The sequence below is a fragment of the Rattus norvegicus genome, chromosome 2 (assembly GCF_036323735.1).
Source record: "Rattus norvegicus strain BN/NHsdMcwi chromosome 2, GRCr8, whole genome shotgun sequence".
NCBI lineage: Eukaryota > Metazoa > Chordata > Mammalia > Rodentia > Muridae > Rattus > Rattus norvegicus.
This window is the reverse complement of record NC_086020.1, coordinates 186,377,171-186,403,558: the sequence shown is the minus strand read 5'-3', so window position 1 is coordinate 186,403,558 and position 26,388 is coordinate 186,377,171. Positions and strand designations below refer to the sequence as shown.

At 43.4% G+C, this 26,388-nt stretch overlaps 1 protein-coding gene across 9 annotated transcripts in view; it reads right to left on the bottom strand.

The window, feature by feature from the left end:
• The window catches only part of Otud7b (OTU deubiquitinase 7B), a 60,651-nt gene that overhangs the window by 7,903 nt on the left and 26,360 nt on the right, over positions 1–26,388 (bottom strand). For 7 of the 9 annotated variants that reach the window (XM_063281883.1, XM_063281885.1, NM_001107697.1 and 4 more), the window contains 9 exons: positions 18,486–18,636; positions 14,293–14,481; positions 13,151–13,378; positions 10,513–10,614; positions 9,758–9,885; positions 2,316–2,428; positions 1,800–1,927; positions 1,243–1,392; positions 683–797 (listed from right to left, as the gene is read on the bottom strand). In XM_063281883.1, coding sequence (XP_063137953.1) covers positions 683–797; positions 1,243–1,392; positions 1,800–1,927; positions 2,316–2,428; positions 9,758–9,885; positions 10,513–10,614; positions 13,151–13,378; positions 14,293–14,481; positions 18,486–18,570 — 1,238 coding nt within the window. In that variant the 5' untranslated portion in view covers positions 18,571–18,636. Of the gene's footprint in view, positions 1–682; positions 798–1,242; positions 1,393–1,799; positions 1,928–2,315; positions 2,429–9,757; positions 9,886–10,512; positions 10,615–13,150; positions 13,379–14,292; positions 14,482–18,485; positions 18,637–26,388 lie in introns of those variants that run through there. The other 2 variants (XM_063281884.1, XM_063281886.1) reach the window with 2 other exon arrangements.

The following is a 26,388-nucleotide window of genomic DNA, read 5'->3' as shown; positions in this document are numbered from 1 at the left end:
CTTGAGTGCTAGGTGAGGTGTGGGTCACCATGCCCAGCTGTAAGGACTTTTTTTAAGTACTGGACTCTCTCAGCCAGCTCCCGAAGTTACAAAGGCCCAAAAAGGGAAGCAGTGAGTAGGGCAGGATGGGTGTTTACATCACATCTCCACAGGGAAGGGGGAAGACAAAGGGGATAGTAAACACACACACACACACACACACACACACACACACACATACACACACGCACGCGCACACACACACAAATGGGATAGTAAACACACAAACACACACGCACACATACACACACACAGACACACAAACACGCACACACGCAGGCTTGAGTGCTAGATGAGATAGCATGTATTTTCCTTGCTATCTAAACGCCAGAAAGATGAAATTTAAAAGCAGACTATTTTAGTCACTTGTTTAAAAACTCCTGACTTTGGCTTAGAACCAAATAGGCTTTGGTTGTCTTGCTTTTCTTAATCACTGTTTTGGGGATTCTGGGATGGAGTAGGCAGGAACACTTGCTCTGCTCTAAGGAAAGACGACAGAGCAGCTGCAGGATGCCAGTGTCCCGACAACCAGCCTGCCTCCCCTCTCTCCACCACTGAGCTGAAAGAGTGTGGGTGCATGCCCTGTATGTAGAGATCTCAGCTACTGTAGAGAGAAAGATATGGAAGGCAAAGCTGGCCTCACCTGGCCAAGCGGACATTGTCATTGTCATCTTTGCCCCACTCCCAGCCCTTTCCTGGGTCCACAGCAAAGTGCAGGGGCAGCAGCTTATGCTCTGAATCTGTGAGTGGGATCACAGCTGGGGAGAGAAAACATTCTGTCAGAAAGTCTTCTGAGAAGGGAGAAGGCAAATGAACACACACTGACATCACCGAACCCATGTGGGTCTATGACTAACTATAGTCCATCTATCCGCAACACTGAGAAGTGGATTGCATTAAACACCAATGAGCTACTCTCTTTCTTACCACCCAGGATACAAGTTAGCGTATTAATCCCCTGGTCTCCCTGCTGGTGAACCACAGAAATAAGTGCAGCCTGTACCTAAAACAACCTTTGCAACAGCGGTGACAGACACACTTTTTAAAGTTAAAAACTCTTGGTAATATTATATAGCATGGTTAAAAAACAAAAATAAAGACTGGCACCATCTGGCCTTCCATATTACTCAGTCACTTCCTCCCCTTTAGCCATCATTTCCACTTCTGAATAAAAGCCAGCCACAGACACACTGGGCCGGGCACCTTGTTCCTTGGCGCTGTCCTTCTGCTCCATCGACACAAGTGCAGAGAAGTGGGCCTGGTCATAGGCGAGCACCAGAGGGGATCGGTGACACTGGCTGGCTGGGACCTCCAATGGCAGATAGATCCCTCCAAACGGGATAGGGGCAAATGCTGTAGGAAACCACAAAGGTCATTACTACCAAGGGGAGGCCCTTGCCTACTTCAGTCTCTTCATCCTACTTCTCTAAGATTTATTTTATTATTTTAAATCATGGGTGTTCATGGGTGTCTGTGTGAATGTCACATCCCTTGGAGATAGAATTATAGCCAGCTGTGAGCTGCCCAGTGTAGGTGCTCGAACTAAACCTGGGTCCCCTGCAAGAGTAGTCCAAACTCGTGCAGCCACTTCTCCAGTCCTTTAATCCCAGTTTCAATGGCACATCCCATCCCAATTAATCCCAAGAGCTTTTGTTTGAATCTCCTGAGAAGCTTCCACTGTTTTAATGTGGAGCTCCCCACAAGGCTCCACACACAGGATCCTGGTCTGTGAGGAGAATGCAGATGAGTAGCTAACTCACCTTCCCCTCCAGAGTCCCTCAGCATGGTGTCTGCCACGACCACTATGGGCCTCTTGAGAACATGAGCAAGGACGAAGACATGGAATTCCTCTAGGCTCTCATATACCGGCTCTTCTGAACTCTCCACTCTACAGTTGTAGGAGAGAGAATGGAGGAGGCACAACATAAGGGAGAAGGAAGAAACAAAATGAGTCCTGAGACCAGGTCCAAAGTGATGGAAAGAGTGCCCCGCCCTAGTTTTCTAACCCAAAGTTTCCACATCAAATCACTGTGTGCTACATGGTCGGTGCTTCCACGTCACTCGTAGGGAGACCCAGGACAAGGGTATGGGGCTGACACGGTTACAAATCTGAGAGTAGGCGCTGGTGACATGGGTAAAGGTGCTTGCCCCCACTCCTGAAGACCTAAGTTCAATCTCTGGGATTCATAGAATAGACAGAAGGAAGGAAAGAAAGAACTGAGTCCTTAGATGATCCCTGCTCCCTCACACCACCACTGGCTCCGAGACACACTTACCCTCCACCACTGGCTCCGTTGGTACCTAGATGCATTCTGGGTTCACTTGAGGCAAGTTTGATCAGTTCATTCCATTCTTTCTGCCACTCATCTTCCGTATACACCAGTCCTGACTGTACAAGAGACCGTGCAGTAATGAAGGCACATGTAAGCAGAGGCTAGGTTCTGAAAGGCAATACCCATCCAGACTCCTAGTTACAGCCACTCTCCATTCCCTTAGCACTTGCTTTACACTTGTACTAAATCACATTTCTTCTTTTTTTCAGAGTCAAGACCCATAAAATAGGTTGGGTGGTTGGTTGGTTGGTTGGGTGGTTGGTTGGTTGGTTGGGTGGTTGGTTGGTTGGTTGGGTGGTTGGTTGGTTGGTTGGGTGGTTGGTTGGTTGGTTGGGTGGTTGGTTGGGTGGTTGGTTGGTTGGGTGGGTGGGTGGTTGGGTGGTTGGTTGGTTGGGTGGGTGGTTGGGTGGGTGGTTGGTTGGTTGGGTGGGTGGTTGGGTGGGTGGTTGGTTGGGTGGTTGGTTGGTTGGGTGGTTGGTTGGGTGGGTGGGTGGTTGGTTGGGTGGTTGGTTGGTTGGGTGGTTGGGTGGGTGGTTGGTTGGGTGGTTGGTTGGTTGGGTGGGTGGTTGGGTGGTTGGTTGGTTGGGTGGTTGGTTGGTTGGGTGGTTGGTTGGTTGGGTGGGTGGTTGGGTGGGTGGTTGGTTGGGTGGTTGGTTGGTTGGGTGGTTGGTTGGGTGGGTGGGTGGTTGGTTGGGTGGTTGGTTGGTTGGGTGGTTGGGTGGGTGGTTGGTTGGGTGGTTGGTTGGTTGGGTGGGTGGTTGGGTGGTTGGTTGGTTGGGTGGGTGGGTGGGTGGTTGGTTGGGTGGTTGGTTGGTTGGGTGGGTGGTTGGTTGGGTGGGTGGGTGGTTGGTTGGGTGGGTGGTTGGTTGGGTGGTTGGGTGGGTGGTTGGTTGGGTGGTTGGTTGGTTGGGTGGTTGGTTGGTTGGGTGGGTGGGTGGGTGGTTGGTTGGGTGGTTGGTTGGTTGGGTGGGTGGGTGGGTGGTTGGTTGGCTGGCTGGCTGGTTTTGAGACAGGGTTTTACTGTGTAGCCCTGACATTCTGAACTCCTTAGGTAGACCAGGCTGGCCTGGAACTCTTTTAAAAGACTGGCCTGCCTCTGCCTCTGGAGTGCTGGGATTAAAGGCATGTAACACCATGCCCCATTTTGTTTCTTTTTGAGAGAGAATCTTATGTATTGTAGACTGATACTGAATTAGCTATGTATGGAGGTTGGCCTTGTAATTCTGATCCTCCTGCATCTATCTCCCAAATGCTGGGATTACAGGCACATGCCACCATGTCTAGCAATCTCACATCCCTTACTCTTCTGCTCCCTTTTAACTCAATGCAATCTGACTCTATTCCGCTCTCTATGCCACTGCCCCATCCACACACTTCACCTGACTAACTGACAGATCCGATGGACTCTGGCTCTCATCTTTCACGGCCTTTGTCTATCTCTTTTCCTCTTTAGACATTCTAATTTAGCTTCCACACCACTGCTTTTTCTTTTTCTTTTTTAAAGATTTATTTTATTTATATGAGTACACTGTTGCTGTCTTCAGACACACCAGAAGAGGGCTCATCACAGATGGCTGTGAGCCACCATGTGGTTGCTGGGATTTGAACTCAGGACCTCTGGAAGAGCAGTCAGTGCTCTTAACCACTGAGCCATCTCTCCAGCCCACCACTGCTTTTTCTTATTCTCTGAACTCTCCTCCCCACAAAACTGGAGGTTTGGCAACTATTTCAGTCTTGCTTTCCTCTGGGTGATCTCTTCACAGGCTGTAATCATAGCTACTATATCTATGTGTACAGGACTTTAGAATTTACCCTTAGGCCCAAAATTCCTTTTAATTTCTATGTTCACATATCCAGTTGTCCACTGAAAACCACCACCTATCCACAGTGACTCTAAATTCTGTATTTTAAAATTTAAAACTTAATTCCTGTCTCTTCACATGCAACAACTATCACCCGAACAACCAGACTAAAACCCAGGGAGTTACTAAGCTCTGTCTCTCCTCTCAGTCACCTGACACCTGGATGTCTCTTGTCAACAATTACTAACCATAAACTGCAAAACATCTCTTTGATTTTACTGAACTCCTCAGATCCATTCATATTGAGCTATCGTATTTTTTCCTCCCAGAGATCAAAATCTAACGGTTTGTTTTGTTTCCTGATAATAGCAATTCTAAGAACCTTTACTGCCCACAGCATACAAGGCCTACCTCCTGCCCTCCCTGTCCCCCATCAGTAGTTGCTCCTGATGGGCAGGGCCTCATTCTCTGCTCCTTTACTCCGACTGCCTGCAATGACCACTCCCTATCCTCCTGGTAAACAATGCCTAATCTTCAATAGCTAACCCTCTTCTGAGAGAGGAGTCTTTCTAAACCTCCCTAGCAGACAAGCCTTTGCCTCCTCTGAACCTCTCTCTTTGAAGCTGTTCTTTACTACTCTATAGAAACCATATCTGGGTCCGGTGTAATGACATACATCTCGGCATGCAGGAGGCACAGACAGGCAGATCCCTATGGGTCCCAGGCCTACCAGGGCTACAAAGAAACCACACCTGGTCTACTTTGCTCTATGTCTTTAGGGGCCTATTTTATTCTATTGCTCTGCAAGAAAGACTTATGTTTTATGCAACATGGCCCAGTGCCTATTATATGATCAATAATAAGTCCACGCTAAGTAGTTATAAATTTTTTATTAAAAAATAGTGTATACCCATACAAATACTTTGCTTTGTCTTCTTGCTTTTTGAGGCAAGGCCTCTCCGGGTAACCCAGTGGTGCAGCTTAGTTGGTAGAGTGCTTGCCTGGCCTGCAGGAAGTCCTGATGCATGCAGCATCAGATAAACTGGGTGTGGTGGTGCACGCCAACAATCATGGCTAATCCTGGCGCTTGGGTGGAGGCAGGAAGATGAGACATTTAAGGTCATCTTCAGCTACATAGTAAGTTGGAGGCCAGACTGGGCTAACTCAGACCCTGTATTAAGGGGGCATGGGGAAAAGGAGAAAAGGCCTTAGGATGTGACGATTTGAAAGATAAGTTTATGAGTATTTTTTGGTTTGTTCAGCATAAAACTGAGTTCCATTGCTCAAGTGCATCCTCACAGAGCATCTGCAGTCACACTGAGCACTGACAGCACCAGGACAAAGGTAATGGAGAGCAGTGCAACTCTGAGCACATTTTACTTCAATAAAAAGGCAAAGACATTTGCAACTTGGAAAATGCTATCATAGATTTCAGGTAAAAATAAAAGGTTATATATGAGATGCTCCTTGATAAACATATCCAGAGGACCTGCCTCTCACTCCTCCTGTCACCCACCTCTGGAGGGGGCTGTTCCTGCTTGTTTTATTCTGGTTTGGATTTTCAAGGCAGGGTTTCTTTGTGTAGAAACCCTGAAACTTGTCCTGAAACTGTCCTGAAACTCTCTCTGTAGACCAAGCTGAGATCTAGAACTCAGAGCTCTGCCTGCCTCTGAAAACCTGTGCCACAACCACTTGGCTTTTTTTTTTTCTTTAAGTTAATTTTATTTTATGCACGAGTGTTTTGCCTGCATGTATGTATGTGCACCACATGCTTGCCGGTGCCCAGTGAGGTCAGAAGAGGGCACTGGTTCTTCTGGAACTGGAGTTACGGACAGCTATGAGCTGTCAGAACTCCTTTACAAGAACAAGTGCTAAGTTACCTCCAATCCCTCTGCTTCCTGTTTTAATACATAGAGCCACTAGGTGGCAGGTGCTCTTAACAAGTTTTACCACCAATTTCTACACAAAACAAGGAAGTCCAGAAAATAAAAGACTGATTTAGTTTGGGTTTTGTTATCAGAAAGCTAAAAGCATCATCTCGGGTCATCACCTTTTGTCTTATTCCTGTTCCCAAGGAAGGAACGAAGTCATCACAGTTCAAACAAGACAGTCATGCCTGGCACACTGCCAGTGTGAGCCTTGCATCATGCCAACCAAAGGGAGGAAACCAACCACTCCTTCACAAGTCACTATATTCTGTGCACCACCAGAAGGAAGGGCAGAAAACATAGGGAAGAATGTGTGTACTTCTGGTTCTCCTGGATAAATATTTTCATAATCTAACTCTATCGTGAACAGATTTAATCATCAGATTGAACACACTTACTTTACTTCTGCTATCACTTCCTCTTAACCGCTCTGCTCCATGAGGTCTTTTCTTGGTGTGGTCAAAGCTGAGATTCAGCTGTAACTTGCACTCAGCAGGAGGATAAAGCTGATTACTGATTGGGTTTGAATCCCAAACTCTAGGCCAACTTGGATCTAGCTCAGGAAAACAGCTTTCTACAGGGGCCGTTCCTGCTTTGGGTGATAACAAAGAAGGGCGACCTGTACCCAGGTGATAGTCTCAGCACTCAGGAGGCAGAGGCAGGCGGATCTCTGAGTATGAGGCCAGCCTGGTCTACAGAGTGAGTTCCAGGACAGCCAGGGCTGCACAGAGAAACCCTGTCTCAAGAGGGTAAAAAGAATGTCAACGTGTGTCTTTTCCCTGTGGATTCTATCTCTGGAGCAAAAGTGGATGATCAAGGATACGTGTATGATTTTTTTTCAAAGATTTATTTTTTAGTTATTTGTCTTCACCAGTCATGTAAGTGTGGGTGTCCACAAAGGCCAGGAGAGCATCAGATCCCCTGCAGCTTAAGTTACAAGTGGTTGTGAGCCACCTAATGTGGGTGCTGGGAACCAAACTCCTATCCTCTATAAGAGAAACGTGTTCACAACCACTGAACATTTCTCCAGCCAAAACAATGGGGGTGTGTGCGTGTGTGTGCATGTGTGTGTGTATGAAGGCCAGAAGTTGATCTCACGTGTCTTCCTTGCTTGACCTCATTATTATGGGGACAGATCTCCTACTGGACCTGCAGCTTGACAAGGCCAACAAATCTAGGTGCCCAGCCACTTGCCCTTGGGGTCCCATCTCTCCTCTCCTGAGTACTGAGATTACAGGCAGCCACCACCCTGGGTAGCTTCATTATGGTTTCTGGGAATCTGAACTTTGGTCCTTATGCTCATGTGGCAAGAGTGTTATCAGGAACCACTGTAACTCCTGAGCCCCATAATGACATAAAACTTTACGTTACATCTTTAGATGTAAAATTCCAAATGACTGAAAAACAAAACTTTAGTTGTATACTATTGCCAATTATAATGGAACAATGAAGATTAGAGATGGAGGAAGACAGGAAAACAAGAAAGCCTCTGAAAAGACATTCTCATATCCAATGTCAGAAATAATTAGTCAAAGCATGGCAAAAAAACAAAAACAAAAACAAAAATAACACAAATCAGGGACTAGATAGGTGACCCAACAGTTAAGAGCACTTGCTGTTCTTTGAGAGGATGAAGGTTCAGTTCCCAGCACCCACACTGTGCAGCTCACAACTGCCTGAAATTCTAGGAGGTCTGACATCTTCTACTGTCATCCAAAGGCATTTCTGTGCACATGTCAAACACACATATATACATAAAATAAAAAGAAAGCCAAAACCAGTTACATGAAAACAAGGCATACTGATATGAAAGAAACACACACACGCACATGATTGCACACACACACACACACACACACACACACACACGTGGGGGATAAGGAAATAGAGAAGCTTATTTATGTAAACACAATGTCATTCTTATGGGAATGGATCAACTTCTATAGAGAATCAGATAGCAAACACATCAGGCTTTGTGGCCATAAGTCACTCTAAATTCTGTGCTTGACAAAGAAAGCAGCTACATCCATACTCAAAACAGGGAAGGCTACCTTTCAGTGAAACTTTTTAAAAAGATTGATTGATTGATTGATTGATTGATTGATTATATATAAGTACTCTGCAGCAGTCTTCAGACACACCAGTACACCAGAAGAGGGCATCAGATCCCATTACAGATGGTTGTGAGCCACCATGAGGTTGCTGGGAATTGAACTCAGGACCTCTGGAAGAGCAGTCAGTGCTCTTAACCACTGAGCTATCTCGCCAGCTCTCAGTGAAACTTTTAAAACCCAAACTAAGAAAATAGTTGTAGTTTTCCCAGTTCCTGATGTAGAGATGGAATATAAAACTCCATCACTACTGTCTTAAATAAAAATAATCACAATGCCTGCCAAATCCCCAAACGGTAACATTTAAATTCAATTTAACAAGTATCCTTTTACATTTTTTGCCAAATTAAAGCAAAGTTGCAAACTATAAAAACATTCAAGCGTTTATATAACTAAAAACATGGGAGTTAAAGGTGCTAACCACTAAGCCTGAAAACCTGTTCCATCTCCAGATCCCTCCCACACAGTGGAAGCAAACCGACTCATACATGTTGTCTTCTCACTTCTACTATGTGGAATGGCACACACAGATGCACACATACATGAAATAAATAAATAATAAACAAATGATTATTTTAGAGAATTAAAAACAAGCTGGAAATTATGATTTACCCATATAATTCCAGCAATTGGGAAACTGAGGCAGAACTGTTGCAAATTCAATGCCGGCTTAGACTGTATAGTGAGTTCCAGGCTAACCTGGGTTACAGAGTAATGGAAGAGGAAGGAAGGAGAAAGGAAGAGGAGGAGGAGGATGAGAAAGAGAGTAGAAGAGAGGGGAGAGAAAGTGGAAGAAGGGGAGGGGAGAGGGTCTCAAAATTAATCAGGCAGGTGAGATGGCTCAGCAGATAAAGGCACTTGCCACCAAGCTCAATAATCTGAATTTTGATCCCTGGAATCCACACAGTGGAAGGGGAGAATTCCTACAGGTTGTCTCCCCTCCCCCCCTCTCTCTCTCTCTCTCTCTCTCTCTCTCTCTCTCTCTCTCTCTCTCTTTCTCTCTCTCCCTCCCTCCCTCTCTCTCTCTCTCTCTCTCTCTCACACACACACACACACACACACACACACACACACACTCTGCAGTGATGCATGCACACCACAATCCAGACTTATACTAAAAACAATCTACAAAAATCCTATGAACCTATCTGAGCTCATTAAAAATGAAAACCAACAAACAAACCCTCCACTAAGAACTTTGAGTACGTGTAAAAGGCTTGTGTTGGAAAGCACTAGAGTGGGCAGAGGCCTCGGCCTGCTAGTTTTAGCCCTCATAGCTATCAGAAGGCTTATGATTACCTGCATTTTCTGCAATTTTCAGGAAGACACAGAAGTCTCAATCTTCGGCACCAGGAGACACGTCTCTCTAGTCACTGGTGGAGTACATGTCTCTCTAGTCACTGGTGGAGTACATGTCTCTCTAGTCATTGGTGGAGTACACGTCTCTCTAGTCATTGGTGGAGTACATGTCTCTCTAGTCACTGATGGAGTATACGTCTCTCTAGTCATTGGTGGAAAGAAGGTGCCCGCCCACGCTAACCCACCTCTTTATTCTGTTGTGTTTGCTGCCACCTCCAGCGCCTTTTCAGTGCTTCCTTCTCAACGCCCTTCTCCATCAGTGCATACAAGGCTTTTCTCAGCACCAAGTCTCTATCATGGAAACCCCACATCCCTGTGGGGAGAAAGCAAAGCATTGGACACTGTCTTGACTCACTTTCACTTACTCATCCAGCCTTTGTTTTGTGGTGCTAGGAATCAAATCCAAGGTCTCAAAAAAGGAGGGGGACATAATTTATACCCCAAACTTCTAAGAGGAAGCCGTCATTCCTCAGCAAACCTAACAAACAAGCTACAACAGCAAGTAACACTGTTATGACACCACACCCCCATGAGATCATGAAATGGCTAGAAGACGGGGACCTTTCCAAAGCTAAGAACAAATACATGGACTTCTAAGTAGGCTTAATAATTTACTGTGCTAAAAAGGCCAACGAAAAACATGTACTTCCAAACACTAAAAGACTAGTTAAGTAATTTCTCCACTATACACGGAGACAGCCACAGAAGTTTGCTTACTGTGCTTATCCCTTCAGAGCTCAGTTCAGAGCAGAGTATTCAGTGACTGAGTGCTCTCCCACCTCTAAAGATAGGAAGCTAAGGCAAGCTTCTCCCATTCCCCTAAGTCTTGATCTGAAACATCATATCTACCTGGGATGGAAGTGTGAGATGAAATCCTACACGTGATACCTGAATCAACTGCTTTCTCTCTACAGGGAGGGAGGCCATTTTTGAGACTCACCAAGAGAGGCTGCATGCAGGAGGCAGTTCCCGTCCCCAGTAGTTGCTAAAGGGAGCAGCCTCTGGCAGGTGGAGTCCACACTGACCCACCAATTCAAACGCCCTGCAGACATGGCAGCAGGAGAAAAGAGAGAAGCAGATTAGAAAGACTCCCCATATAAAACTACTAGTTCTTTTCTTCTCTCTCTTTTTTTTTTTTTGGTTCTTTTTTTTTCAGAGCTGGGGACCGAACCCAGGGCCTTGCGCTTCCTAGGTAAGTGCTCTACCACTGAGCTAAATCCCCAGCCCCTAGTTCTTTTCTTGAGACAGGGTCTTGCTACATAGACCAGGTTGGCTTTGAACTCATGATCCTTCAGCCTCAGTCTCTGAATAGATACTGCATGCTCTGGAGGAGGAGGAGGAAGAAGAGGAATAGGAGGAAGAGGAGGAGGATGAAGAAGAAAAAAACATGGTCTCTTGTAATTGAGATTGAGCTTTGAACCCACTATGCAGCTCAGGCTGGCCTTGAACTCCTGATACATCTGCCTCCATATCCTAAGTGCTGACATTACAGGAATATAGCATTAAGCTTGGCCTCTATGACTCTTATATCTTCTTACTTACAGTTAGATTCTGTTGAGCATAACTAGTTATATCATGGTGTCTTAAGTAAAGACAATGAGATCCCATGGGATCATTGAGGAATGTATGAAGAAATATGTTTGTTTCCCACAGTTGGTGAGGAGATATGTACTTCTGGTATCTGGTACACACAGACCAGCGATGCTTCTAAGTGTAACGGTCAAGGAAGCTTGTACAACAAGGATTACTTGGTACCAAATGTCAATAATGCCCAGGGTGGAACTGTGAACTTCTCAGTGTGGCTCTGATTCCTTCGCTCTGGCCAGGAGACCAGGAAATACAATAATACAATAGCAGCAAAGCTCAGCTTAATGAATCAACAAAAATTATATATAATATATATATTATACATACATAATATATATTATATATATATTATATTATATTATATATATATCCCCTGTATTGTATATTTATGTGTACATATCCTGTATCATGTGTGACAGTACTCAGCAGGTGTGTGTTATGACTTTAAAGTTATAAGCAAAAAGACAAAGCACATAAAACACTCAAGTAAACTCCTTTCAACTGTCAATAGCAATCCCACAGATTCATTTACAGGAGGGAACAACTTTACAAATGACACTTGAAAGTTTTCTGGAGCAATCAAAAGTCTACAAAAGGAAAAAACAGATTATGATTTCACTAACCCAGGTAAGTTATTAACTTCTAAAAAGAGTTACAGTTAACATTAGATACAAAATGGAAAAGCTCCCTATCTGTGCCCCCACCTCCACCCTCCAATCTTTCTTCCTTAGGAACTTATTTTTTTTATATCTTCATTTCTGTCATGTGTCTGAGTGTTTTGTCTGTCTGTACGTCTACATCCCACAGGAATGCCTGGTGCCCTCAGAGGTCAGAAGAGGGCACTGGATCTCCTGGAACTAGAGTTGCAGACAGTTCTGAGCTGCCGTGTGAGTACTGGAAACAAAGCCACAGTCTTCTGGAAGAGCAAGGGCTCTTAAGTGCTGAGCCATCTCTCCAGTCCGCCATGGGGATTTTTCTTTTTTTTTCTCTTTCTTTTTTGAGACAGGATCTCACTATGTAGCCATGGCTGGCCTGGAACTTGATATAGAGCCCAGGTAAACCAAACTGGCCTCAAACTCATGAAAGATCTGCCTAATTCTGGCTCCAGAATGCTGAGATTAAATAAAGACATGCACTGCCAAGCCTGGTCTTTTTCAATCCCCACCACCCCATGAGGATATTTTAAATATGTAAATTCTTCCCAAAGTTCCCAGCTGCCATACTGTCTTAAACTAGCTAATGTTTCTTAATTACGTTTACTTAGTGTGTGAGTGTAAGCACTGGCACGTGTGCATGTCACAGCACTGTATGAGGTCAGTGACTGGGAAAGTCACTTCTCTCCTTCCACAATGTGGGTCCCAAAGATCAAGCTCAAGTTGTCAAGCCTCGGTGGCAAATGTCTTTATCACTGAGCTTTCTTGTTTATCCAAATTAAAGTTAATGTCAATTTAAAATGGAGTCAATTAAGAAGGTAAATAAACATAGGAGAAAAATTCACATGAGTAGATGTGACTTTCAGTGCATTGTCTACAGCCTTGGTCCTCTGTTTTTGCAAAGGTGCTCCATAGCTAACTATAATCAATTATTTTTGTTCACATATTGATTTTTGGGTATCAATTACTAAGCCCTTTACATACATATCTGATTTCCCTTCTATTAAATAGGAACTTTTCTTTATTTTTTTTTTTTCCTTTTCTTTTTTTCGGAGATGGGGACCGAACCCAGGGCCTTGTGCTTGCTAGGCAAGCGCTCTACCACCGAGCTAAATCCCCAACCCCTAAATAGGAACTTTTCAAAGTGTCTAAATTTCATTGCTATCCCCTTTCCCGACACCTGGCTAATTTTCACTCTTCACCTCAGTACATGTTCCTGAGTCTGTGCACTCAGACAGAAGCCAGACCTCACACTTAGCAGAGGCTGCTGATGGAGGCTTACACGGTCGTAGGCCACAGCTAGAGGAGAGCACCACTGAAGAGGAAACACCCACTGACCTGCCTGTTCCAAGGCAACCAGCATGGACTGCTCAATGAGGTCTCTCTCTATGAAGCTGCGGAAGTCTTCTTTGTACACAGTGAGGTCTGGAAGCTGGAAGGCACAGATGGGCATTTCCAGGGGGTGCTCACTGCTCCCCCCACCCCCACCATTGGAGGAGACATGGGAGCGGGCCAGGGAAACAATGCTGGAGCTGGCGTGGGAGATGCCCCTAGACAGGCGTTTTTCTGCAATGAGAAATTGAGTCACCTTAGAACATATGCAACTCTCTCTGAGAATTCGCCACAGATGTAGGGTGCTTACTGCTTGACAGTTTCCAGTCAAGAAAAATTGTATCTAGCCAGCGACTTCTCAATTTCGTATTAAGCCAAATACAAATGGGAAAATATACAAAATGGCATTTTTTTTATAGATACTTATAGTACTACAAAAAACATATTCATCTTTCTAGTCTTGTCTGGGGTTTCCCTAACCTCCCTTTCCCTATGACTTTATCTGTGACTCCCATTATTCAATGTGAATGTGAGCTGTTCACTTAGTAATTCAGTCATTTTTCTTTTTCTTTTATGGGAAGAACAACAAGGAACAGAAATGAGCTTTCTTTCATTAGGCTAGATTTTGGCAAAGACTCATTCTAGGGTGTCAGAGGATGTAAAAAGCATCTCCAGTAAAGAAAAGAGAATAACAAGTATTGTCGCAACATCTGTACAACTTACTATAACTTCATTGGCACACACATTTATCAGAAATTTAGAGTCAACTCTTAATATGCCAGAGAGCATAACGCTCATGTAAACTGTGCCTCCCCGAATCATTTTGTTGTAAGTACATGGCATCTGCAATGTCCCAGTCCATGTAACATTATGAGCAAAATTTGTCAGTGTAATACTGTGTTTGCACAGCTTCAAGTACTTGAGTTATTACCACAAGGGGACAGGAGCTCTAATGCTAGGCAGTTGTCCTTGTCCAGTACTGGCCAGAGTTGATGCAAAGAATGCATGACTGTTTCAGGTCATTTACAGATAGCTATAAAGTAACTGCTGGATTTGACTGGGAAGAGGATAAGGAATGGAAATCTCTCTACAGGAGCACACAGGTGCTTCCTACTCCATATACAGAACCTTAGTCCTCAGAGCAATACCTTGAATGATGTCATCCTGTCTCTGTAGGATGGGTCGAGAAGGGCGAGTGGGCTCTCTATCCGAACCCCCCTTTTCAGGGGTCTTAGGGCAAGTACTCCCTCCACTAAAGGGTGGGGACAGGTTCCCAGCATGGACTTGGCGCAATTGTTCAAAGTCACTGAGGGCAGCACTCACATCCCAGTTCTTTCCTAACAGAAAGAAAAACAAAAACCATGTAATAGACCCAGAGTGTTAAGGGACAGAGAAGACAGAGGACCACCATTGTAAGCAACCTATAAGCAACAATAAGCAAGCCAGGGATGGCAACACAAGCTTATAAAGCTAAAACTTAGGAGGCTGAGGCAGGAGGGTCGGAAGTTTGAAGCCAGTCTGAGCTACATGAGACTCAGTTTCAAAACACCTCATGTCAAAAATAAACCTAGTAAGATCATATTCATGTACACTACAATTTTATTTTAACTTTCTTCTCCTTCCACTTTAATTTTCTTCAATCTGAAATACCGATTTTCTTTACTATTTCCTATATAAGCTACACAATGGTAAAAACTTTGTCTCTAATCTCAAAGGGCCCTTTAGAGACCTCATTACATAAAATGAAACTCCTTTTACAGACAAAGGAAACAAAGCTTACAGAAGTGTCAAAACTTGCTCAAAGTCTCAGTGAGTTTGTAGCAGGCTCAGTAGACTGCTAGGAGATTTTGAGACACCTGCAAGTGCACACAAAGTGCAGTCTCCAGTGCAGAGCTGCCATACAACACATGCGCAAGGGGCTGTACTGTTCCATTTAAAAACAATGACCCTACGTGATGGAGTGTTCTTCTGCCGATTTCTCTATTTATGTATTTAATACATGTTGATTAACTATTTGCACTTCTGTTACTCTAGCTGCTACAGCCTTGGTTTAACTTTTCACCCAATCTGTCAAGGAATCTCATGAGATTCATTTTTCTGAAGCACATTTAGTTCTGTGTTCAAAATCTTTATGTAAGAGGTAGTCACTACTACAGAAGGCTCCTAAGCCCAATGTTGAAGGCTTCCTACAGCCTCCCCTATTTCCTGCCTTTTTTCCTCTCTGCTTCAGTTTATTTATGAAAAATGTAGATAATAATACTAATATGCTGTAAGGGTATTTCCTCCAGGTTGGATGTTAACATTGCCATTTGACACCTCTTCTGGCCTCCGTGGACATTAGGCATGCACATACATATAGACATGTTAGGCACTCAGACATAGAAAATAAAGACAATCTTCCTGTATTGTATCATCATCATCATCATCATCATCATCATCACCATCATCATCATCATCATCATCATCGTCGTCGTCGTCATCGTCGTCATCCTCTCTTGGGAGGGGAGATGGTAATGAGGTTAATAAGGTTTAAAAGGTCCCTCTTTTGTCCAAGAATATGTAAGCATTTAACAACTGCTGAGAAGACAGACTCTTTGGTGATATAGCTGCCCACAGTTATCCATATGCTTGGCATGCTACCCAAGTTCCTGAAGAAGCCTCGATAAGCTCTGGGTCAGCAGGCAGACCTGGGTGAAGTGACTCTATGATCTGCTCCCCTCTCTCAGGGATGGATGGAAAGACTCCCCAGAAAAAGTTGTGCAAGTGGTATGCCTGCAGCACAATGCTGTTCTGAAGGTTAAATGAGTTGAAAGCACACAGAATGGTGCTTTGTGTGCAGAATCTTACATGCACTGCTACTGCTGTTGTCACCTTTGTCTAACCCCCCTGTTAAGCTCTACTAATGATTCATGTTGGTGACTTAATTCTAACCCTGCTCAACTCTCGCTCTTTATTCTGTGTTCTAGTCTCCACTGGCCGCCTTGCTGTTCCTAAACCACACCAAGACTGCTCCTCACCCAGGCCTCTCCACTGACGATTCTTACTGCATATAAGACACTTTTCTCTAGCATACTCTACAGAGATGAATCTTTGTAAACTTCAGGTATCTGCTCAAATACCATGTTCTTAGTAAGTTCTGCTCTGACTGCCCAGTTTAAAACCATGGTCACCTCATTATTCTGCTAGTTGTTTTCCATAACCTCTATGCCCTGGAACACAATGCATATAAACTATATACATACTGCTTGTCCATGACCATCTTTCCTACAACATCAGGGCAGGGTTTTTTGTTTAGTACAAGCATCTAGAACAAAACCTGGCATCTAGCAGAAACTCAACAAATATTTGCTGAAAAAATGAAGACTATTCCCCCTAAACCAACTGTATACTAATAAACAGCCTGTCCTGAGAACTGGATATGCACTTCCAACTGTCAGCAAACTCCTTAGTCATCAGGACCTCTTAACACTAGCATGTCCAGCACCGAATGCTAATCATCTCTCGAAAACTCCTACCCTCTCTTCCTCATGTGACCCCTAAATCAGTAACAGCATCACAGTCTCTCAGCTCTCACGCCCTCAGTGCAGCCCTCACTGTTGCTCAGACCTACCCTTTCTTCTCCCCACCTCAGTTACTCAGAGGGTTGTTTAAGTAACTCTTCAATCCATTCCTTCCTGTCTGTTTTTATTGTTTCTGCCTAATTCAAGTCTTCACATGCTTACCTGTGTGGCACGTATGTACGGTGTGTCCTTGTTTTGTTCTAAGAGGGAGACTCTCTGATAAGACTTTCTCTCAGTCTCTTTTCTCTCTAATTTATTCTTTGTACTATAACCAAAGTTAACTTTTTCCTGTGTTTTGTTTTGTTTTTGAGACAGGGTTTCACTGTGTAGAGCAGGCTTGCTTTGAACTTACAGAGATCTGCTTGCCTCTGCCTTCTGAGTGCTAGGATTATATGACACCATGCCTAGGAAAGAGTTAACTTTAAAAAAAATTAACATGTTAAAGAGACAATAGCAATAGTAAGTTCTTTGATTCCCTTTATAAACTACACCTTGTGAAAACTGTATTTTTTATCTTATGTGTGTGAATGTTTTGCCTACATGTATGTATGTACATCACACGCTGCCTGGTGTCCGAGGAGGTCAACTAAAGTTGCGGACAGTTGTGAGTCACTATGTGGGTGCTGAGAACTGAACCCAAGTTCTCTTCAGAGCAGCCAATGCTCTTAACTGCTGAGGCCTCTCTCCAGCTGCTAACGAGTGTCTAACCCATCAGCTCGTCTCCCCTCACCAACACTGTGGTCTAAGTCACTATTATCTCTCACCTGAACTATGACAATATTCTCACCTGGTTTTACCAATGGCCAATATAATCCTGTTGAAACAGATTAAACACTTAAACTCTAAAAACTATTCTTATACTATTAAAACTTCCAGTGACCATAAGGAATAAATTCCTTACCATGGGGAGCTCTGCTTCCTGTCCCCCCAGCCAGCTCTCATCACTCAGGGACCACTCTTCCCATCTCGCTCACTTCCCATTCCACCACTCTCTCTCCTCTCTCAGGGTCATCTTGTAAGCTATTTCTCCTGGGTAGTTCTCCTGAGAGCTTCATTAGATTTCCCTCTTCAATCTCGTAACGCCCTTAGCTTTTTTTTTTTTCATGAGTGTTTATAACATGAAAGAAATATTTGGAACAGAGCCACACTCTGAAAATGGGTCAAGGTTCAAATCCTATGTAATTTCACTGCAATTACATAACACAGCGGCAATTATATACTATATCCAGTACCTTGCAAACACCGGGCACACTGCACACACAATGAAACATATCCTCTTATAAGAGGATGACTATCATTTTTCCTTAATTTTGAGTGCATTGTTAGACACATGTGTGGTATATGTGTGTGGTGTGTGCACACAAGTGCATATAGAGGCTAGAACAAGTGGGTGGTATAATACACAAACATACACACATACACACACACACACACACATACACACACACACACACACATACACACACACACGTAGTGTGTGCATAAAGGCTAGAGGTCATGATCAGGTACTTTTTCTTATGATTATTTTAGTGGGCTAATCTAACTTTTCCCTTCCATTACCTGAACATAAATTCACGGTGAAGAAAGCTACCCAGTACATACAAGGCAAGCGGGGGAATTTGCGGTCTTAGAACTATAGTGGATCACACAGAGTAGACCAATAGAAGCAACTAAAATGGAGGGCATACAGTGCTCAAAACATTTTTCTGATCACCTTAAAATGTTTCAAATCACCCTAATACCATGAGATTTTGCTTTCTCTTTCCTCATTCTTTCTTTACCTTCTAGAAGATCTCGAGCCAGCCCTGGCTCTGCACCTGTGGAACGAACAAAATCCGACAGGACAGCATCCATGTCCAGGGTCATGGGGTCATCAAGTACTCTCAGGCAGCAGGATGTGACCAGAACACAGATCAAACTCCAGGCTCTGACCTGAAAAGGAGATACGTGTACAAGGCTCAAGTAACAGTAGAGCACACAGCCTCATTTCACAACAGTCTCTTAACCAATGGTAAACTGTTCTGCTTCCTTCATTTGAACTGAATTTTGAAACAAAGAATTTTAAATTTTTTCATGAAGAATCACAAGTCGCTGCCCTAAAAAGCTCGCCAACCTGCAATATTCCTTAAATGGAACTATGCCCATTTTCCTCCTGAAACACAGTTATTATTAAGGGTTTTGTTTTTGTAGACAATGCCTCATTATGTAGCTCAGGCTAACCTCAAACTTGTAGCAATCCTCCTGTCTCAGCCTTTGAATGCTGGCATTACAGGCATGTGCCACCATGCCCTGGCTTTCTTCTGAACTTAACTTTAATCACTCTCTGCCTAGCCTTTGATTCTCATGTCAAATTTTTAGAAGCAGAAAGTTGTGTGTCTTCTTTACCGATATATCCCCAGAATGAATTACTTGACACAGCACAAGGCACATTGGCCCTAGTAGATAACTTATTAAGCAAATGAACACTATACAGCAGATGACTTCAGGGCTAATATTCTCATGCTAGTTGAGAAAACAAGAAGAGTAAAGTGAATGCTGAAACTACTCAAAATAAGCTATTTCGCACTCTGAGTGGAGAGCCCAGAGGCTCATCACAACAGTCACTAATTGCAGAAGTCAGGAAACAATCAAAAAGGGGTTTCTCTCTCCAGGATAAAGGAGTGCCAGTTTACCTGAGAAAAGATCCCTTCTCTCAGACTTGACTTTAGCAGAAACTATGTCCCTGACCTGACAGCCTGGCACCATGCCAACATTCCTTTGAGGTTAATAGTCCCAGCTGAGAAAGCAAAAATAGGGTGGAGAACCACCTCTGATCACATTCATCAGCCTCACAGTGTTCTGTAGAAGGGGCTCGTTCATAAGGTGCCCAGGCATCCAACTGCCTCACTGCACCCACTAATCCCATCTTTTTGGAAAAGACAAAAGTAGAATTGTTGAAAACAACAGATTAATCAGACAAAACATCCCTACAAAAACCTAAAGCATAAGAATGACCCCCAGGTATTTTTTTTTCTTCACTCCTCTTCTATCCCTGAATACAACTTGTTTAGTAGTACGATCTGATCCCATTTTTCAACATTTTTGGGTCTAGTAAGGCAAATAGCAAAAATTTTGTGGGTTATAAAAATCTCGTCTCTAGGGTTGGGGACTTAGCTCAGTGGTAGAGCGCTTGCCTAGCAAGCACAAGGCCCTGGGTTCGGTCCCCAGCTCTGAAAAAAAAAAGAAAAGAAAAAAAAGAAATACATTAAAAATCTCGTCTCTAACCTGATAACTGAATTGTTTTGTTGGTGGCAATTCTTTGGATTTTGGGAGTTTTATTTTTGTTTTTGTTTTTTTGAAAAAGAGAAATCACTTTCTTATAGTGCTCTAATAATACAAGATCAATGGGTACAGGGCATAATTTATTCATATCCCTAGCCCAATACTGAGCAAGGTCTCTACAATATAATAGGTAGTCAATAAATACTTGGTGACTAAATTCATTATAAACAAATGTCTAATTTTCATCTGCTACAATATCCTAAGCACCAAGCCAGCATTCCTGAGGTCAACAGTCCCTGCTGTTAATCTCATACGAATCCAGAACTACGTGAAGTTCTGGTCATGCTTTCTTTCTATAAAGTGACCCAGCTCCCTTGCAGCTTGTGCTTAAGAATTAAAACTTCAAGGCAGGCAGCAAATGGTACACATTTCTAATATCGACACCCAAGAGGCAGAGGCAGAAGGATGGAAAATTCAAAGCTACAAAGAAAGATCCTGTCAAAAAGAAAAAAAAAAGATTAAATGCTTTCAGACTTCACAGGTGAATGAAAGACTTTCATGTCCTAATGAAGTGAGAATTCTCGCCAAAGCCCATTGTATTCACCACTTTGTCACAGGACATGCGCACTGTCCAAGTAATAAACACATACACAGTCCAAAATTAAGAGCCAAACACATAAAAAGTTCCAAAATGAACTTCACTCTTTGCTCTTAAAAAATAAAGCAAGGTAGAGGTGTGTGGTAGCTCAGGCCTTTAATCCCAGAATTCTGAGAGCAGAGACAGGCAGTTCCCTGAGTCTGAGGCCAGCGTGGACTTTGTAATGACTTCTAGGGCAGCTGGAGCTATGGGACCCTGTCTCAAGCAGAAAGACAGCACTGTGAGCTACTGTAACCGCTTTCTGAAAGGATGTGGGAAAGATGCAACAAGCACACACAGCACTCAGTGGAAAGCAGGAGGCTTGGCTAAGCCACAGGCATGCAAACAATTTCCAGTCAGATACAGGCCCTGAGAAAACCATTGGTGTCGTAGCATCTGGGATCTTACATGGCAACAGAAGGAGGTCATTCAATTCCGAACATCTAAAGTAAACAACTCCTATCTGGAAAGACTGGCTCTTCGGCAAAAATGTGAAGCACTAAAGCAAACTTCTTGGCAGCACATTCTTGTATTAGATTCTCCAATGCATGGTGTGGACTGTGCCCTTTGCCCAACAGGTAAGGACAGCAGCTCTTGTTACAACATCACAACACCTGGCTGACACTTCTCAAATTCCAAGTGAGGATACTGAAGCCAACTATGAAGACTCGGCTAGCTCTGTCTCAACACACAGGAAGGGAAACCACAAACGAAAAACACAACACAACCTTCAGCTTTTCAAATAAAAGGGAAGCAGCACTCCCTATGACTGTGTGGTTTATAGACCGAATGAGTCAAAAGCATCCAGTTTTTCTAGTAGACGGGCTATCAGCAATTACTCAGTTCCATGTCTGATCACACCAAAGAACTCTTCTTTTACATCTCTAGCAGATCATCCAGTTCCCAAGTAAATATAAGCTCTGACCGGGAGCTCATTGCTTTCAGATCAACTGGAATAAATTGTTTTTCTAAATAAAAGCCAAACCTATCACCACATTCCTCCCCCTAATAATGTTCACATAATGGTTCTTATTCATTTCTACTGAACAAAATTGACTCCTGAGAATGATGGACTTTTCAATGGAAAATATTAAATCATTACATAATACTTGTGCAGCCCAACATCATTTTCATGAGCTAGGCCATTTATAAACTCTTTCCCTGGATCTGTATTTACTTGTACCTATATTCATTTATAAATGTTGGTGTTGACCACAACTATAAACTCAACATGCTGCATAAACAGACTATTTTGCTCAAAATTGAATTCTGCCTCTGGCCCCTGCTTCCACCTCCATGTTCCTCTCCTGAAGTGAAGACAGAAACCAAGAACCAAAAGGAACAAGTTAGTGTTCCTTAAGCTCTTTCAATGACAATGCAAACAGCTGTATACTCAGCAGCACAGGAAAGGCGCTGGGTTTGATCCCTGGCAACACCTCGGCCAACAGCCACATACGACCTTCATACCATCTTCATATGACCTTAGCTGCTCAACATCACAAACAAAAAGCCAGGTGAACAGCTGGTCTGGATATAGAAAGTCTGAATGCATATCTTCCTGCTAGCCTCAACTGTTTCCAGAGAGGGAGCACAATCACACTGGTTAAAGGCCCATGCTTCCTTGTTTTCCTGAAAAATTTTAATGCTCATCTGTAATCCATCTAGATACCTTAGAGTTTCATAATGTCTAAAAACTTTCATCTCTATTGAGATAATTCAGATGTAGACCCTGCCATTTCCTGAAACCATTTCCTCTGGCAGTCTGAAATTCTAGCATTTTACTGTACATTTTTTTTTTTTAAAGACAGCCCCTCTACACAGCCTTCAGTGGCCCAGAGCTTCCTCTGTAACCCAGGCTGGCCTTCCACTTGTAGTGATCTTCCTACCTTTGCCTCCTGGGTACTAGGATTACATGTGCAACCACCACACCCAGTTTCCAGTTCTTCTCCATTCTAAAGCTACTTTCTTAGTCTCTACAAGTTCTACTCCCTTAACCACATTATACTTGGGGCAATAAAAAGTCCACCAACGGGGCTGGGGATTTAGCTCAGTGGTAGAGCGCTTACCTAGGAAGAGCAAGGCCCTGGGTTCGGTCCCCAGCTCCGGAAAAAAAGAACAAAAAAAAAAAAAAAAGTCCACCAATTGCCAATGAAACACTGGGCACTATGCTCAAGATTAAATGTGAACAGTGAGCCAGACACAATTCCCATGCTAATAAATATCTACAGTAAAAAGGGAAATACTGGAGACGAGAATGCCATCTCCTGTAAGGAGGGAGGAAAAGCCACAGGGACATGTTATTTAAGAGCTGGACAGTGAGCAACTGGAGAGACAGACGGAGATGAAGATGGCTCCAAGCCGATTTGTCAAAGTTCTGAACAGAGGTGAGAGAGCTGTAGAAAATACAGACAGGACTTAGTAGACCCTAGTAAAGTTTGAGGCGTTTTCCAAAAGGGAATGATAAGCACTGTGAAAGCACTATGTAAGCACGGGTGAAAAAGACTCAGACATGAATCACTATCATACCTGAGTGAAAGGTTTTTAAAGACTTTTGCTGTTGCTGTTGTTACACATACTGATTGTAGTGGGAAGAATCTGAAACTGCACGGTGGGCTTAGGAAATTATTGGTAAGGAGATGTGATGAACTAGATTAGAATGACAGCAGAGAGGAAAACTGAACAGATTCTCTTCTTGCCCCTCCTTGCAGAACTGAAAGGGAAACCAATGACTGATCATTTAAATAATCTGCAAAAACCTAGTTTCTTTTTAAAAGATTTTCATTTTATCCATGAATCTCTTAACTAAATGTATATATGTATACTACATGCATGGCTGATGCTCAGAGGCCAGAAAAGGACATTGGATCCTTGGAACCTAGAATTATAGATAATTGTGAGCCACAATATGGGTGCTAGGAACCAAACTTGGGTCTTCTTCAGGAGCAGCAAGTGTTCTTAACCACGAAGCCACCTCTACTGCTCAAAACCTAGTTGTTTCTTCTTCTTCTTCCTCCTCCTCCTCCTCTTCTTCTTCTCTTCTTCTTCTTTTTAAAATTGGTCCACAGAGCTTTTTAATTTGAAATGTACAGAAGAAATGCATTTGTATACTAGATAAAATGGATTTATGTTTAAATATTTATTTTAGTTTAATGAATTTACAAAAATTTAAAGACCTTATCACTCTGGTAACAAAGTTCAACAAATTGTGTGGCTTAAATACCATTTGGCAGTTTTACACTTTTATTAATCATTTTATTCATTTAATTTCAAATAATATTCCCCTTCCCTGTTTCCCCTCCACAAACTCCCCGCCCCCCCTCCCTTTGACTCTATGAGGGTATTCCTCCATCCACCCACCGACTCCTACCTCACTGCTCTAACATCCCTCTGTGCTGGGGCATCAAGCCTCCACAGGACTAAGGGCCTCCCCTCCCACTGGTGCCAAATAAGGCCATCCTCTGTTACATATGTATCTGAGCCATGGGTCCCTCCATGTACACTCTTTGGTTAGTAAAATCTAGTTTTTTATCATTCTGTTTTAGCTACCCAACCTGGATGGCTCCTCCAATCAATTCCTCTACCACTAGATGGAGGTCCTGAGCTAAGTAAGATCAAGTAATTCTGTAGATCAATGTGTAAAATAAACTGTATTTAGTTTTCTCCCTTTCATCAAAACACCAGTCTTCTACTTGACTCAGGACCATCTCACATATTCACCATTTTTCCTGAGCCTCCTAGCCAAGAAGCTATCTCTTGCTCTTGCTGCACAGAAACAAACAAATTTATAAAGCAAGGCAAAAGGACCTCCTTTAGATTTTCTCCCCTGCCCATCTTGCACATTTGTGGTGGTTTGAGTAAGAATGACCCCCTACAGGCTCACTTATTTGAATGCTTAGTTGGCAGGGAGTGGCACTATTTGAAAAGATTAGGAGGAAGTGTGTGTGTGCGTGTGTGCGTGTGTGCGTGTGTGTGTGTGTGCGTGCGTGTGCGTGCGTGTGTTGGGGAGTAGGCACTGAGGTCTCAAAGCCCATGCCAAGCCTGGATTGTCTCTGTCTCTGTTTCTCTCTCTGCCTATGGAACAGTGTGGGGCTCTTCGGCTACTGCTCTAGCACCTGTCTAAGTGCACCGTGCTCCCACCATGATAATGGACCAAACCTCTGAACTGTGAGCAAGCCCCAATCTAATGTTTTTTCATAGGAGCTGCCCTGACTATGGGGTCTTTGCAGCAATAGAATAGTGAGTCAGATGTTACTACCCTATTCTCAAACATACCAATCCCTTGATGCTACTTTCCTAACCTATGCCTAGTTCTCATTCTACTCACATGGGCTCTACAGGAGGACAGCGGCAGCGCAGGCACCATCACCCAATCCTCCTCGGCACTGTTCTTCCTGTAGCCTCCTAGATCACCTTGTGGACTCTGCCTGTTCCTGCACTAAGGCTAATGTCCACACAGTTCTGGCCATAAACCCTCCATTTCGTACTCTGTAGCATCTCCCTGAGAAACTTCATTCTCAATTCTGGCCACCCAAATGCTGATGATTTTAAAGGTATCCAGAATCTCAGATTCTTTCTGCCTTGCCGAAGAAGCCGCAGACACTTCAACCTATACACATTAAAAACAAATTCTTCTCTCCTCTCTGTCCTCCACCCTTTCCAGCTCTCAGTGTTTTCTAATCTAGCAAGTGGAGTATCACTCCAAGCACTGTCACCACAAGTCAGGAAGGCATGGTGGACTTTCCTCTTCTGCCTTACACTCATGAATTACCACTCCCAGCTTTTCAATTTTACCTTTACAGTATCTTAAATCTATCCAATGCCTTTAACGAGCTTTTACATCTCTTTTGAAAACTAGGACCCAGAAAAGAACTTCCTTACCTTTCATAAACACTGATCAATCTCTATAAATACCTAATGTAAAGAATTATTTAATATAAATGACAATATATCCAAGCGCTCAAAATTCCTCAAAAGTTCCAATGAGCAAGTTTAACATCTAAATTCTGTGCATCACACAAAAGCCCATCATGACTGGGCTCTCCCTCCCATTAGCTCCATCCAATGATCTCAGTCGCTGTGTAGACTGTCCCCTGCCTGAAAGGACTGCTGGGCTCTTTCCTCTTCTCAAGGACCCACCTGAATGCCACCTCATTTGCCAAGTGTTCTCTGGACTCCACTTTCCTCTTGGTATTCACAATAGAACTTGCCCTCCACATCTATCACGGTTCCTGTGTCTCACTCACTACCAGGTACACAACTGTCATTCCAAAAAACTGAAATAATTTGTATATTTCTATAGTACCCAACTACAGACAGACAACACACACACACACACACACACACGCACACGCACACGCACACGCACACGCACACACACACACACGCACACGCACGCACACGCGCACGCACACGCACCAGTATTACACATAGGCAACTTTATAATGGTTTACCTCAAAGACATTTTGCTAAAGATTTAAATTAGCTTCTTTTCCTTTCCCTAATGACTGCTTTAACTCAGAGTAATACTGCATTAAAGCCCGTATGTACACACTAAGATTCCCAACAACTTAGTAACAGAGAAAAGAACCTAAACTTGAAGACTGGTGGAAGATAATAGGTCTCTGTTAGGATGCTTGAGAAACTACTGACCCTACATTCTCTCCTTGACACTCTCCTCCTAAGCCTCCATATTCTCACTCTGCACATTCTCCTGGCCCCACCAGTCACTGCAGCAGCCTCTGCATCCTTTCCAACTCCCCTCAAACCTCACTGAAAAAAAAAACACT